The sequence below is a fragment of the Rhinichthys klamathensis genome, unplaced genomic scaffold (genome assembly GCF_029890125.1).
Source record: "Rhinichthys klamathensis goyatoka isolate OS25496 unplaced genomic scaffold, OSU_Roscu_1.1 h1tg000006l_1, whole genome shotgun sequence".
In the NCBI taxonomy this organism is placed as follows: domain Eukaryota; kingdom Metazoa; phylum Chordata; class Actinopteri; order Cypriniformes; family Leuciscidae; genus Rhinichthys; species Rhinichthys klamathensis.
This window is the reverse complement of record NW_026606559.1, coordinates 8157501-8171814: the sequence shown is the minus strand read 5'-3', so window position 1 is coordinate 8171814 and position 14314 is coordinate 8157501. Positions and strand designations below refer to the sequence as shown.

The 14314-nt window shown below is 36.6% G+C and overlaps 1 protein-coding gene across 1 annotated transcript in view; it reads left to right on the top strand.

Annotated features, from left to right (window-relative positions):
* Positions 1 to 337: 337 nt before the first annotated feature.
* The window catches only part of zgc:158689 (uncharacterized protein LOC791177 homolog), a 38516-nt gene continuing 24539 nt past the window's right edge, over positions 338 to 14314 (top strand). The window contains exons 1-7 of the mRNA XM_056257965.1: positions 338 to 408; positions 4510 to 4618; positions 5556 to 5631; positions 5742 to 5828; positions 9603 to 9664; positions 13740 to 13811; positions 14103 to 14240. Of these exons, the coding sequence (XP_056113940.1) occupies positions 4571 to 4618; positions 5556 to 5631; positions 5742 to 5828; positions 9603 to 9664; positions 13740 to 13811; positions 14103 to 14240 (483 nt within the window). The 5' untranslated portion in view covers positions 338 to 408; positions 4510 to 4570. The remainder of the gene's footprint in view (positions 409 to 4509; positions 4619 to 5555; positions 5632 to 5741; positions 5829 to 9602; positions 9665 to 13739; positions 13812 to 14102; positions 14241 to 14314) is intronic.

Genomic DNA, 14314 nt, shown 5'->3' with positions numbered 1-14314 from the left:
AGGCTCTATTCACAGCTCAGTCCCGTTACCTCATTGACATTCAGTCCCAGTGAGAGAGACAGACAGAGAGTAAGAAGACAGACATTGTCCGGGACAGAGACAGCGACGAACGAGCCGCTCGAGATCTACATACCGACAGCAAATGGACATTTTAGGCGGAATGAAGATTAAAGTTTGATGTGAGCATGAGTGCATGTGATCTGAAGAACAATGAGCACTGAATGTGTTCTGACCTGGATTCAGTGAGGAGTTTGGGAGAGACGGGGTGAGGGGTGGAAGAGGGATTTACTGGGTCAAACTAACTAAACTACCCCCACCACTGAAGGGAAAGTCATAGAAGGAAAAGTGCAGCGACCAAGAAGAAAAAACACCAGACAAAGCGGTGAGGAAACGATGAACACTGAAAAGGTAGGAAAATTACTCAATGATACACAACCTCTTGCCAGTAACACACTGTAGTTCTTTCAATTAATTAAACGAACAAGCTGCTAAATGACTCACAGTGCAACAAGTGCCATTTGAACAAATATTAAAAATGCGAATGTTTAGTCAACGTGATTAGCATTGTAAATGGCAACGAGCTGATAAAGTTGCATTGCTTTTTTCAGCCCTGTGAATTATTGCATTAAGAAGCAGCAATGCTCTACTAAAATGTCACTTTCATATCATGTTTTCCTTACAGCACTTTGTTAAATTGTGTGTATAATTAGCAGAATCTACTCGTCATTTTTACCTCATATATTTAGGCCTAATCTCAATATAATATCGCAATTACATCACTTTAATCACTAGCTCTATTAGGGAACAGGTGTCAACAATGAGAGAAATATGTGAAAACATTACAGACAACAATTTTTATGTAGGCTGCATAAAAATGTTCGTTAAAAAATGAATGCTGTATGATATTATGGAATGTGGCACTATACAGAAATATGCAGTGACACAATTATATCTTCAGTGAAGACTCAAGTTTGATTAAGTAGAAATACAATCTGTTTTTGTGGTGTTAGTCCTAAAGATTCATTTTCCAAAATCTATGTGTTTGTTTTGAAGTTATATGCTATTGTTCTCATAAACACTGAGAAAATGGACTTTGAGCATATGAATTCACTTAAAATTTACAGTTTTTCTCTTAAAAGAAAACGGATAGAAATACAGATAACTCACGTTGCACTCGGGGCTGCTTACACATTTTTGTCCATTCAAATGCAAGAATGTCCTTCCCCCAAAACCACTTGCTTTTAACTGAATTTCAAATAGCAAATCATGGTTCATGGGTGTAATGTAAACAAAAACTTATTGACTCTTTACAATAAGGGATGAGCCCTTTACTCTTTAGCTGTTTGTCACTGGGGTAGTACCCTCAAAGTGACATCTTTGTATCTTATTTACCCTAAAAGGTTCATAGTAATGCCTTATGGGTACATATTACTACTCTAATGTACTTTTGGGGGAAATATAAGGCACAAAGTTGTCCCTTTAAGGGAACTGCCCTGGTGACTAGCTGTTGTACTACCCTAATGGCCAGGACACATTGTACAATCTTGGGCTGTCCGAGACCAAAGATGGCCAGTCGTGGTGATTTCTGTGGTCGTGAGAGAGGTTCAAAGACGACCCAAAGATAGCCTGCGATCATTTTCTGACAGTGTCAGAGATTTAGCATGATCACCTCACAGTGTGTTTGCTGCTACGACCGACGTCTACTGACTAGCTAATCAAAATGCAACATGAAATGGTGTATTGATCAATGTGACATGGCGCTAAAACTTAAAACTTCTTACCTCAAGCTCCATTTGCAAGATTGGCATGCCAAGTTGGCCTCTTTTCCCTAGCCATGACCTCGTCCATATTCTCCTCTTTCACTTCCACATCGTTTTTTCAGCGCACATAAAAACCACAATTGCCAAAGGTCGATTTATCTTGCTCTATTTGTTCACCTCTGGCGAATGCTGAAGACGTTTTATTCTTCTATACTAACTTGCGTCATAGCCTACGACTCAATAGGCCTCATCATCGTACAGTCGTACCCAAGTTTATCAGATCCATGTTGTACAGTGTGATTTGTATTGATCTTATAGGATTGCTGAAATCACACAGTCTGTAGCAGGCATAAAGGTACAACATGCTGTGAATTGTGGGTGAATCACTGAACTATTAGTCAATCATCTGCTCTCATTAGCTTTGTTTCCATCCAGCTATTTTTATGGGAATTTTCGATGTAGTAAAAAAGAGACACATTGGCTTCCCCAACTGCAGCAAACTTCCATTTTTATTACATCAGATATTTTGCGTAAATTTCCCAGGAAGTGACGGTTTTGTTCTCTTGAACACATGGAATGGGAATAGTGCTTTATTGGCAAATGTTTTATGTGATATTCCAATTGTGCGCAAAAGTTAAATTCGCAACTTCGTTCGGATGGAAACAGAGCTAGTGTGAATCAAAGAAAACCGAGAAAGAGAAGACGGGAAATGGAAGTGTCTGTTATTTTTTGTCTCACTTGATCATTTAGGTCAAATTCTTCCTCCTAATCTTTCTCTAATAACACGCATGAGAGCGCTGACCTGGTGTAAACACTGGCCTTCAGAGCTGAAGCTTTATGTGATGGGTAATCCTGACTGGAATCTTTTATTCGGGATCTTTCCAGAAAGGGAAAGCGCAGTGTTTGTTCAGCGGCGTGACTCTTGCACTTGGACTGGGGAAGAGTTGCTCTCCTCCAGGGCACTATGGCATGTCAGACTCAATTTCATGAACTTAAGACATGCAATAACAGTGTATCAGGGTGGCTCTGGCCAGACTCAGACTATGAAATCTCTTGAGGTTCACTAACAGGGGTGGTCTTTATTTTGAAGTTCACAAAATAAAAAATACTAACAGTTCCACGAAATGTCAAAAAACCTAAAACATGCGTCATCTAACAATAATTATTCAGGTAGAAATATTATGACTTAAGTCAACCGGACTTCAGCAAATCATTTTTGGGGGCATGTTCTGTATATCAGAGATTAGATCTTCTAGCAGAAGGATGCAATTTCATTAATTTGATTCATAAAATAAAGTTTTAATGAAAATGTGTGCCATTAATGATTTTGAACCCTTTACTGTAACCCCCTTTTTGAGCAAAAATAGCAAACGCACTATCCAAACTTAAATGGACATAATACAGACCTCAGGTTGGTCTCCCTTTCAAGAAGACACTCGGCAGATTATTGCAGACATACACTTACAAAAAATGAAAGTGTAAAAAAGTTATAGAAGTTTTTAAGTTTACTGTAAAATGTTTTTACTGTACTAAACATTTTTTATTTGATAGAAAATATATATTTCACAATATCACTTCTATCACAAAAAAGTCACCAAATATGAAACCTCGAGTCTCAAAATATGTGATAGGAAAAAGCAAAGACAATAAAAAAAGAGCACCAAGTGTCCCTGTAGTTGACAGTTAAAGGGTTAATATGTAGTGACGGTTTAAAAAAAAAGGGATATATTAAAAGATGTATGTAAAGGACACCCTATTTTACCTGCAAATACACAGTATACTCACATGAAGCCATATATAGCCTACAGAAAATCTCAACTGAACTAAACTATATTATCGCGCAGCTCTTTGTATAAAGTTGAATACATAAGTATGTCCAACTTTATCAGTATACATGCGTAGAGCGATACATGCTATAGCAAATCTCAACTGCGTGATTGCTTGTACCGTCTCAAAATGTAAACTATAATATTCCACAGCTAATCTGTTAAATGCGCATAAGGCATGAAGATATTATGATATAACCAATAACTTCATGATTTCCTGTAATCAAACAATGAAACAATGTGTATTGTGAAAAGTGCTATAAATACAATTAGATTTGCCTTGATAAAAGCAACATGGCCCTTTTATGCTCCTGCACGCCTAATGCATTTTTGCTTAAACATGACAGTCAGATTCCTGCATAAAAATTCCTTTCTTTTATATGGCTTTTATTTGGGTTGGGTCTGTTGGTGACATACTATAGGATGCAGTGATATTTTAGACGATTCTTTTCTTCCAAGATTGTGACACTGGTTTCCTGTTTTCGAACGACTATATCTCCGTGCACATCCATGCCAAAACGGTTTGTCAAGACAGGTGTGGAGGATCTTGACCGAGTCCAAACTTGGCCTGTGACTGCGAGCCTGGACTAAACACACAATCACACAATGCCTGACCTCTCTAATGCGATTGTGATTGAATAGAAGCAAATCCCTTCAGCAATGTTCCAACATCTAGAGGAAAGCATTCCTCAGGCGACCGAATTCACAATAATTACCGTGTTTTAGAACATCTAAATATTCTAGTTACAATTGCTTAATTTTCCAATAGAATTTGTGATCAGTTATTATTGATGAATAGTGCATACTGTGGTTGAAATCATTATGATGTTCCCTTTTGATGAGCTCGTACCATCCCAAATTCAAGGCAAATAAAAAAGCAAATTAAATGATCTCACTTTCTTGCTCTCCTTCTCTCCATATAGCCAGTTGTGCTGTGATTTACGTCTAAAAGAAAGGTGAACTGAAGCTGGAGAGAGAAGCACAATGTCACGCTCAGATGAGGTCAACAAGATGACAGAAAATGTCTACAAGGTAAGACTAAAGGAGACAATGAAAAGACTATTGAAGACGATAAAAGGAGATGTCTATAAAAAATCTAGTGTTAAACACGTGCCAAGTTCATAGAAATGTAATTATTTGTTGTATGTTTTATGTGTAAAAAATCCCCCAAAACATATATATAATGCCAAAGGTTCTCTTAAAATTATGAACAAATAAGTTACATTAATAAAACGTTCACTCAGTTATAGTCTTTAACAACGTTATCAAAACATTAGCACAGAAATGTTATTTATACATCAATCATGGGACACTTTTTTTGGAAACATTTTAGACAACAATTTAAACGTTACTATTTACTACTTTATTTTCAGATGGTTCAGAGAGCATGCAAAAGTAGCATTCCCATAATATCTGCAAAATAATCAAATCTACTGTTCACATAACCAAGAACAAACATTTTATTACATCTAAATAACTGGATGTTTTGAATGCTCTGAGAACTTTCAGAAATACCTTTGTAAAATATTCTGGCTAGACATTTTTACCTTTAAATGCCACAAAACATTTATTCTAAATGCATATTTGCATATTCTTTGTCTGTATGAATTGTATTTTTATATGAAAATTTTGAACAAAAATTTGCTTCACAACATTGACACTTACAAAATCCCTCTTCATGTATTACTTTATCCTGTTATTATGACACTGAACAACATTTTGTTAAATTAAATTAGTTGTTGAATTTGGTTTTGTTGGTGTAACCTATTATATTTAGTTTGATTCAGTAATGTGAAATACATTTCTTTTGAATAAAATCAATTAATTTAGATGTTAACACATTAACCCATTTTTTCAGTGCAGCCAAAATGGGTATTTATCCGTTTCTTCCATCCTTCTGTTTCAGTAATATAATTAATTACAGATCAAAATGTGTACAGTTGTTTCCTAATTTCAATTCTATGTTCAGGGCATTCTGGACCAGTTTAACCCCAGTCTGAAGAATTTTGTCACGATGGGGAAACACTATGAAAAGGCTCTGACGGGTCAGACACTTAAATAGTTCACTTTTTTTCTGGGCTAAAGTCCACAGGAAATCAGTGTCACTGACTGAAATCCCTGACTCTGTGTCTCCGTCTCTCTGACTGCTCCACAGGCGTCACAGTCGCAGCTAAAGGATACTTTGACGCTCTGGTGAAACTAGGAGAGCTGGCCAGTGACAGCCAGGGCTCAAAAGAACTGGGTAAGTTAATGCAAGTACATTTACAATTAAAGTATTTCCACTTAATAATGTCAAGAGATTAGGCTCAGCTCACAGCATGTTTTGTGGATGGATGGCAAGAGTGTATGTTAGAATTTGAACTGTTATTTTATGTGCTTTTGAGAAAGATAAGTAACAGAGAGAGAGCTTTTAGTGACGGTTACGAGGGATTTTTTTTAAGGTGGTGATGATTGGTGGATGATTGGATGATTTTTAAGGTGGAGTCTGTAGTCCAGGGGTGTCAAACTCAGTTCCTGGATGACCTGATCTTTTAACACACCTAAATCAAGGGCTGTGTCCAAAATAGCTTATCCCTACATTACTGCACTAATATAGTCCACTTGAAGGAGTGAATGAAAACGAGTGAGTGAATTAACATTGAGTGCACCGGAAGGGCTGCCGCTTTTGCATAGTTAGTGTGGTTCAATAATCATTTAAAACTTAGCAAACTGGCAGCTCTAGTAGTAATGAAAAAACTCTATGGCATGAATAAACCTTAATTAAACAATTTAATAATCAATTCAAAGGGAATTTATCCTTGTATGATATTACGCTGTATCCACATTGGACCAGCGGTTTGGAAAATGGATGGATGGATGATTCAGCTGCGGAATCTTTTGGTGAGACGCGGGATTTCATTCGGCACGACCATCACAGTGCATTATGGGTATTCTCTAGCCATTGAGCGTACATCAGTTGTACACTTGCTATTGCGGTGCATTGTGGGATTGAATAAGTGCACAAGACAATGTCCACAATGGTTTCGGACACCACTACAAATGGCTGTTCCCTCAAATAGTGCCCTTTTATAAGGGTGATTTCGGACACAGCCCAACTCTTCAGAATCACTAAAATCTGTGTTTTGGAGCTAAAATCTGTAAGACTGTGGCCCTCAGGAGCAGAGTTTGTAATCAGAAACAAGCTGCTATTAAGACTGTTGTTTCAATAAAAGAGCAAATAGTGTTGAAATATATTACGCTATAGGATTATTATGTTATATGACCTAAATCGAATTCTTCTGTGAACTAGTTGCATCACTACATCATTAATAATTGCCTAAAAAATACATAGAGCAATTGATTCTAAATCACACCAGTCCCCATGATTTAGATCCACTGTTATTTTAGTATCATTGAGATATTTTATACTTTTTATTAATATTTTGAATTAGATTTCATTTTAATATTTTCTGTTTTCATTTTAATTTCAGTTAGTTTTGATCATTTTGTTGTGTTTTTGTCTGTTTTAGTTTTTCTCTAAAAATGTGTATATAGTTTTTATTATATATTTTTATATTTTATTTTCTTTCAATATAACATTTATTTTCTTTCAAGTAACAATTTTTTTTTTTTTTTTTTTTTTTTTTATAGTTATAGTTTTTAGTTAACTTTAGTAACCCTTTTTAGATCAGGGCTATTCAGATCTGTTTCTGGAGGGACATGTCCGGCAGAGTAAAGTCAGTGATTGTGAATATGTAAGTAAATATAACTACATTGTTTTAAGTTCACGGTACATCAGAGTGTACAGGAAACGAAAGCGTGGAAACAAATGACTGCAGTAGAAGAAAATGAAGAGGCAAGCCTGTACAATAAAATGTAGATGAAGAAACTAAGAGAAAGCGAGAGAGGGGCAAGAGAGAGAGAAGGGGCTTTTGTTGAAAGATTAACAACACCACATGATCTCATTGTACTGCTGAACACAGCGGGGGTGGATGAGAGGGAGGGAGAAAGGCAGCGGAGGAGAGATGCCAAGTTTCACACACACAGTTGCTCAGTAGGGGATAAAGAAGGCCAACATCCACAGCTCGGCCCACTGGAACCAACAACAAAACACGCCACACATTTTCACCTTCAATGAAACTTAAGAATGGACAGACATTGCCACGAGTATCACATGCTCTAAAGGAAGAAATTGTTCTCTTCAATTCTGTCCTGACAAATATTTTCTTAAAAATATAGGTTTCAAAAGGGGCGATGCCAAAGAACCTTTAAGTCAACATTTCTTAAAAGAACCAGTTTGTAGTGTGAAGAACATTGTTACGTCCCTTCACTGTTGATAAAAGTCTAGGAGTTGGAAGGGGAACATTATGTCACCCGTCAACCATATTTACTAGTATAACACTGGGAAAGCAAGTGAAACGAGGAAGCAGCAGAACGTTTGAACACATTTATTGTGTGCAACAACTGGCCGAAATATATATCTATATATAAACATATATAGATTATATGAAAGAAAACAATTGCAACAAAATAGTTATTTGCAATCAATAAACGAAATCAAACAAACCAGCAAATTATATTATTATCCCAGACCTGGGAAGGAAAAAGGGAATAATTGGACAGTGCAAACTCAAAGTAATAAATATAAAACAAAAATAAGATTAAAATTTTAATAAGCTAAAAAATAAGAATGAAATTTTAATAAGCTAAATAACGATTTTCCACTATGAAGAACCTTTTGTGGAATGGACAAGTTCTGTAGATGTTAAAGGTTCTTCATGGAACCGTTGATGCCAATAAAGAACTTTCTTTTCTTTTTTTATGATCCTATAGTTTAAGATCATTCCAACATATTAAGATGTTTTGACAGGTCAAGTCCAAGCTGGAGAAAGCAGTCTGTTAGCTTTCCCAGAGCTTTCCCCTGCCATCTTTACTCAGTTCTGAAAAGAAAAAGAAAATACATACTGTTTAAATCAGGCACCGGGGATGAATACATCTGCTATAATATGATAAAATCCCTGTATAAAATGTACATGCCTGCATTTGATTGGCTGTCAAAGGAGAAATTTACCTGCATATTGGTGCATTTACAGCATCTGTTTACTGAATAGGTCAGAGAGTCAAGCCACATTTATTAATAAAGCGCTTTATACAATACAGATTGTTTCAAAGCAGCTTCACAGTATTAACAATTAATTTTCAAAATACAATTTCAGCTGTAAAGCAGCCCTATAAAGACAATAGTGTCATTTTCAGCTCAGTTTAGTTCAATGTTTATTCAATTTAGTTCATTGGTTGTATCAAAGTTGCAAAGTTATGAAGTGAACTCAATTCAACTATAAAGCCGCTCTACACAAGATCATTATTGAGCTCAAGGCAGTTCAGGGTTCATTTAGTTTAGTTTAATGAAGTTGATCAAATTCTGAAACAAGCTTAAATTCAGCTATAAGCATCTCTACAGAAGGCAATAGTGTCGTCATTCTGTGCAATTTAGTTCAAGGTTTGTTCTGATCCAATAGCATGAAGTTGTTACATTACATTAAAGGGATCGTTCACCCACTGTCATTTACTCACCCTAAACCTGTATGAGTTTCTTTCTTCTGCTGACCACAAAAGAAGATATTTTGAAGAATGTGGGTAACACATTCGTAATTGATGGACCCCATTGACTTCCATAGTATGAAAAAAAAAGTCAATTGGGACCAGAAACTGTTTGGTTACCCACATTCTTCAAAATATCTTCTTTTAAGTTCCACAGAACAAAGAAACTCATACAGGTTTAGACCAACTTAAGGGTGAGTAAATGACAGAATTTATTTTTGGGCAAACCATCCCTTTAAAATCTAGCCTTAAAATGAGCAAATGTGACCTTAATGGAGTCAGCTTCGATGTGAGTGAGATGAATATTAGATGTCATTATCAGGTTGTGTATGATAGTATGTTTGATAATACATTTGATATAGATCTCGTGCTTTAAGTTTTCCTGATTGTGCACAAAGTCTTTGACACGTCTTCCCATTATTTCCTACTTATTCAGGCGACACATTATTCCAGATGGCAGAGGTTCATCGACAGATCCAGGTCCAACTAGAGGATGTGGTAAGTAGAAGAAAAACGTGGTGGTCTGCTGCAAAAAAGTTAAGTTTTTCTTGAACATTCTTTCATACATACCAGAGAAAATATGCAGTGAGACAATTAATAATTCCTGTAGCAGGTAGTGCCAAACGTTACGGGAACTACAGTTACGATTGCAATTTGACGCTTCTCAATTTTAGTGCTGCTGACACAGTAGCTAAGTTTCCATCCACTTGTCAATCGAATTATCTAAAGTTCGGTAAAAAAAAACGAATGCGAATAAAGCTGGTGAAAGTGTGTTTCCATCCAACGGCTTTAAAGCGAATAAAAACCTGTGCGTAATGCCATCACATGCTGTTTTGCGATCAAATTGGTATATCGAATTGATTTGAGACATTTTAATGTGTTTCCATTAATTTTCACATTGAATCGCACAACATTCAAGCAAACATTTGCGAACAAAGTTTTGCTAGACAAAATGGATCGGGCCATCTACCAACAAATGATCAATATTGCACGAGTTGTAATAGCGCTTATGCGATAGCGACATATCAAGCTATAATAAGAAAACAACACATTGCTATGATTATGCAGATGCACGTAAATGCCCGACGACAACGGATGCCTCCTCGTTTGTCCACTTACATCTGTCTTTGTTGACACCAGCGATGTGTGCGCAAACAGAGTGGAAATACTTGGCGGAAATGAACTAAAACTTCTTCTATGTTGCAATATATCCTGTGTAGCAACCATAAAATGACCCAAAACTTAACCGCAATTCATTATTTATTCGGCAAATAACGTTTCCATCAGCGTTTATCGCGCAAGCCCTAAACCTGAAGATATTTTGAAGAATGTGGGTAACACATTCGTAATTGATGGACCCCATTGACTTAATAGTATGGAAAAAAGTCAATTGGGACCAGAAACTGTTTGGTTTACCACATTCTTCAAAATATCAAGAATTTATCTTTACCGATCAAGATAAAATCCGATGACACCGAACGTATTTCATTTGAGTCGATATTCATGAAATTCAATCGAATTTCACTGTTTCCATAAGGCATTTTTCATTCGATATCACTTAATTCAGATAAAAACGCGTGGATGGAAACATAGCTAGTGAAACTCCTTTATTTTCCCTATGGAACTCATTTTCATAAAGCACACAGTTAGAAGAACCCTTTAAAGTTTCTTTTACCGATGCATTTCTCCCTTTCCATAACCACCACCAGGATACTTTTGGCAATATTCTGAACAAATAGAGTCCAAACGAGATGGGAAAGGATTGAACTGTCATGCATGCATTCATTTGTATATTAACAGCTGAATTTGTGTAAGATGTTGCATTACAAATAGCTGTCACCGAGAATACTTATTTATTTCTCTGAACAAGTATGAAATGGATGTGTGTAGTTTTCACCAGTTTTAAGGTTCCCAAACATAATTATGAATGGATTTGGGTGGATCATTGTGGCCTCCTTTTATTGCAGCCACTGCTCTTGCATCCAAAAAGTCCTAAAGAATTTTTATGGCGGTTGGCTTAAACCTCAGGGATTAGGGCAGAAACTGCCTGTGGACCAATGAGAAGTCCTGTCCTTCCCGTGCTTAAGTTGTCTGTCAGTTGTGCTAGCATCCTTATCTAATGGTGTTGGACATTTGTTTGTGTTAGTCCACCAAGATCCAATCAAAATGTTGCAAACCTTTCTCCACTGTTGCAGTAAGAGAGGGGCCCGGCCATAAACTGGGCCCTGGAATGTGCTGTTCACACAGAAACAAAGGAAAAGTAGAGCAGTGGAATGGAAAAGCGCCTTCTGTCCGACAGAAGAGCAAAGTCTTTGCAGAAGGGTCAACAGCTTTCATGCATGTCTTTCAAAATAAAAGTCTTGCACTACAGAAAAACATTTTTAATTACATTTTGTGTTGTTGTCGTGACTACATACTCTGGAGCTCAATTAAAACGGTCTCCACGACCTACCAGTTGAGAAACACTGCCCTAAAGAAACTTTCAGTGAACGGTTCTTTAAAGAACCATGTTTGTGAAATGGAAAGATTATATAAGTGGCTTTCACACTTGAGGAACCTTTTAATAGTTCCTAGAACTATTGGCGGAAATACCCGGATTTTGGCGCGTTCGCACCCCAGGAACTAGGATCGATTTTGGAGGAACTAATGTAGCTCCTACTTTACACCTTTTCCACCAAAGCATTTTGAGAGCCGGTTTGGAGCCGATGCCTACTCGCGAACCAGTTCTTTGTGTTTCGACAGCCAAAGAACCGGTTCTCGGCCAGGAAAATTGGTTCCAAAGCGGCAGCAACTCTTTGCTGGACTAGAACTGTTTTTTACCACGTCATGCTTATGTCGGGGGCTGGGGGCGGGGTTATTGTGACAAACAACACGACGGGAATGGGAAAGATAAGACGTATGGCGACGTACACAGTGACGTAACGATGTCGTTCGCTGGGCTCTCTAGTCAGTGGAAAAACAAACAGGTTCTGAGAAGGTTCCCAAGTTGAACCAACTTCGAACTAGCACCAGTTCCGAACCAGTTCTTTTTTGGTGGAAACGAGGTACTTCAGAGTCGGTCTAAACCAGCGCTATTGGAACTATTGAACTGATTGGCCGAAAGCACACGAAACACCAGCATCCGCCATTTTAAAAAAAGGCTGTGTAAACACACAGATTATAGCCTATATATTGACTCCAGAAACTAACTCTACGAACATGGGAAACAGTGATAGATGGACCTCTTGACCTTTACGCTGAGGAGAAAATCCAACGCAACTTTGACGGGACCAAGAGAAACATGATTATGTATTTCTGCTCAGATAGCAACACTGGACATCAACCACACGGCATACGCTAATACCTTTATATACTGTCCTTCTATGTATAACAGTTCTATCTAATAACGTGTTAGACAGGACTGTTAAACAGATCGTAAACTAATAAACACGGAGAATGCAAGCACTGTGTGCTCAGGCTCTGGCTGTCTTAGGTTTCTATTGGAACCGGAGCTTCTAACTGGATCTGCAGTGATGCATCTTGAGACAATAGAAACTCCAATAGGCAAAATATGTTTTTCTAAAAATAAAAAAAAAGGATAGAAATTATAAAGTTATATCCCTTTTTCTTGAAAATATTCTTTATGTATCTCTTGCAATCTTTTACTGGAATAATTAAAAAAATTTAATTGGAAAAAGATTTGGTCCTAATAAGTCTTACTTTTTACCTCACTAATAAGGTAAAATATGGGTTTTTCAAAATAATAAATAGATTTAACCCTGTCAAACATTTCATGATATAAAGCCGATATTGATACAAGATGCTCATTTTGCCAAGTTCACACAGAAACTGTCTATTTTTGTCATGTTTGTAACCTGAACAACTTTGGAATAATATTTATTAAAGATACTATCCAGCAAGATATATCCATAACTTTGTATGCTTCGATTCTGCCCCTACTAAAAATAATGCTTGCTTTGTTATACATTTTATTTATCTTCTTTGCAAATTTTCTACCCATAAAAGTAAGTTTACCAACAACAAAACATTTTTTCAGTGCTTTTGAAAGAATTTAAAATGTATAATACAATTACATCTTCAGTAAGAAAGAAAGCAAGAAGAACGTCTTCAATTTGTACGGACTTTAATTTGTACAATGTAATTGATGAATAGATTAATATCTTACCCTCATGCTCTTTTTCTCTATCTTCTTTTATTTTTCTTTTGTTATTTTTCAGTTTTCAGCTAATCATTGTTAACTCTTATCTCATTTGTATTCTGATGACATGGAACATAATATTAATTAATACATTTTGTATATCGTATACAAAGTTATATATCATAAATGTGTAATCTCTGTATTTAAAAAAAAAATAAAAAACAACTGCAGTGATGCAATGACTTTACCAATCAGCGATTGGCTCTTTTTCTTAGCAAGCGGGACGTATTCTGCCATATTGCGCTTTGGAGTTTGTCCCATTCATAAGTAATAGGAGTGAACCGTCTTTCTATATCTATTGCCGTTAATCTAAGACCAGTGTGCTTCCATAATCACTGTATTTGATTGAATGCTACCTTTTCTGTCTGTCTGCAGCTGAAGCTGTTTCATTCAGAGCTGCTGTCTCAACTGGAGCAGAAACTGGAGTTAGACATCAAATATCTCACCGTGAGTGGAAATTACTGTTTAACTGAACAACATACTGAAATAACTACATTAAAGAGCTCAAACAAATCAACACAGGGTTTGTCAGACACACTTTATATTAGGTGTCTTTATCTAATACTGTATGTACTTACATACAACAAAGTTAAGTAAAAAGTACTCACTGTGTTCATGTTGTATTGCAAATGCTTTTAGAAAAGATTTATATGGAAATGAACTCTTCCTCCTGAACTGTCACTATTGTGCCTTCTCTGAAACCAGAAACATAATACACTGTATGAAAACTTTTTCCAGTCAACGCTGAAGAAGTACCAGAGTGAGAGGAAGTCAAAGGTGGAGTCCATTGAGCGCTGCCAATCACAGCTCAAGAAACTGCGGAGGAAGAGTCAAGCTAGTCGCCATCCCAACAAGTATGGAGACAGAGAGATGCAGGTACGTTGCATATAATTCACTGCTTTTACATGTATGGCACGACATATGACAATCTTGAGACTTTAATCAGTATG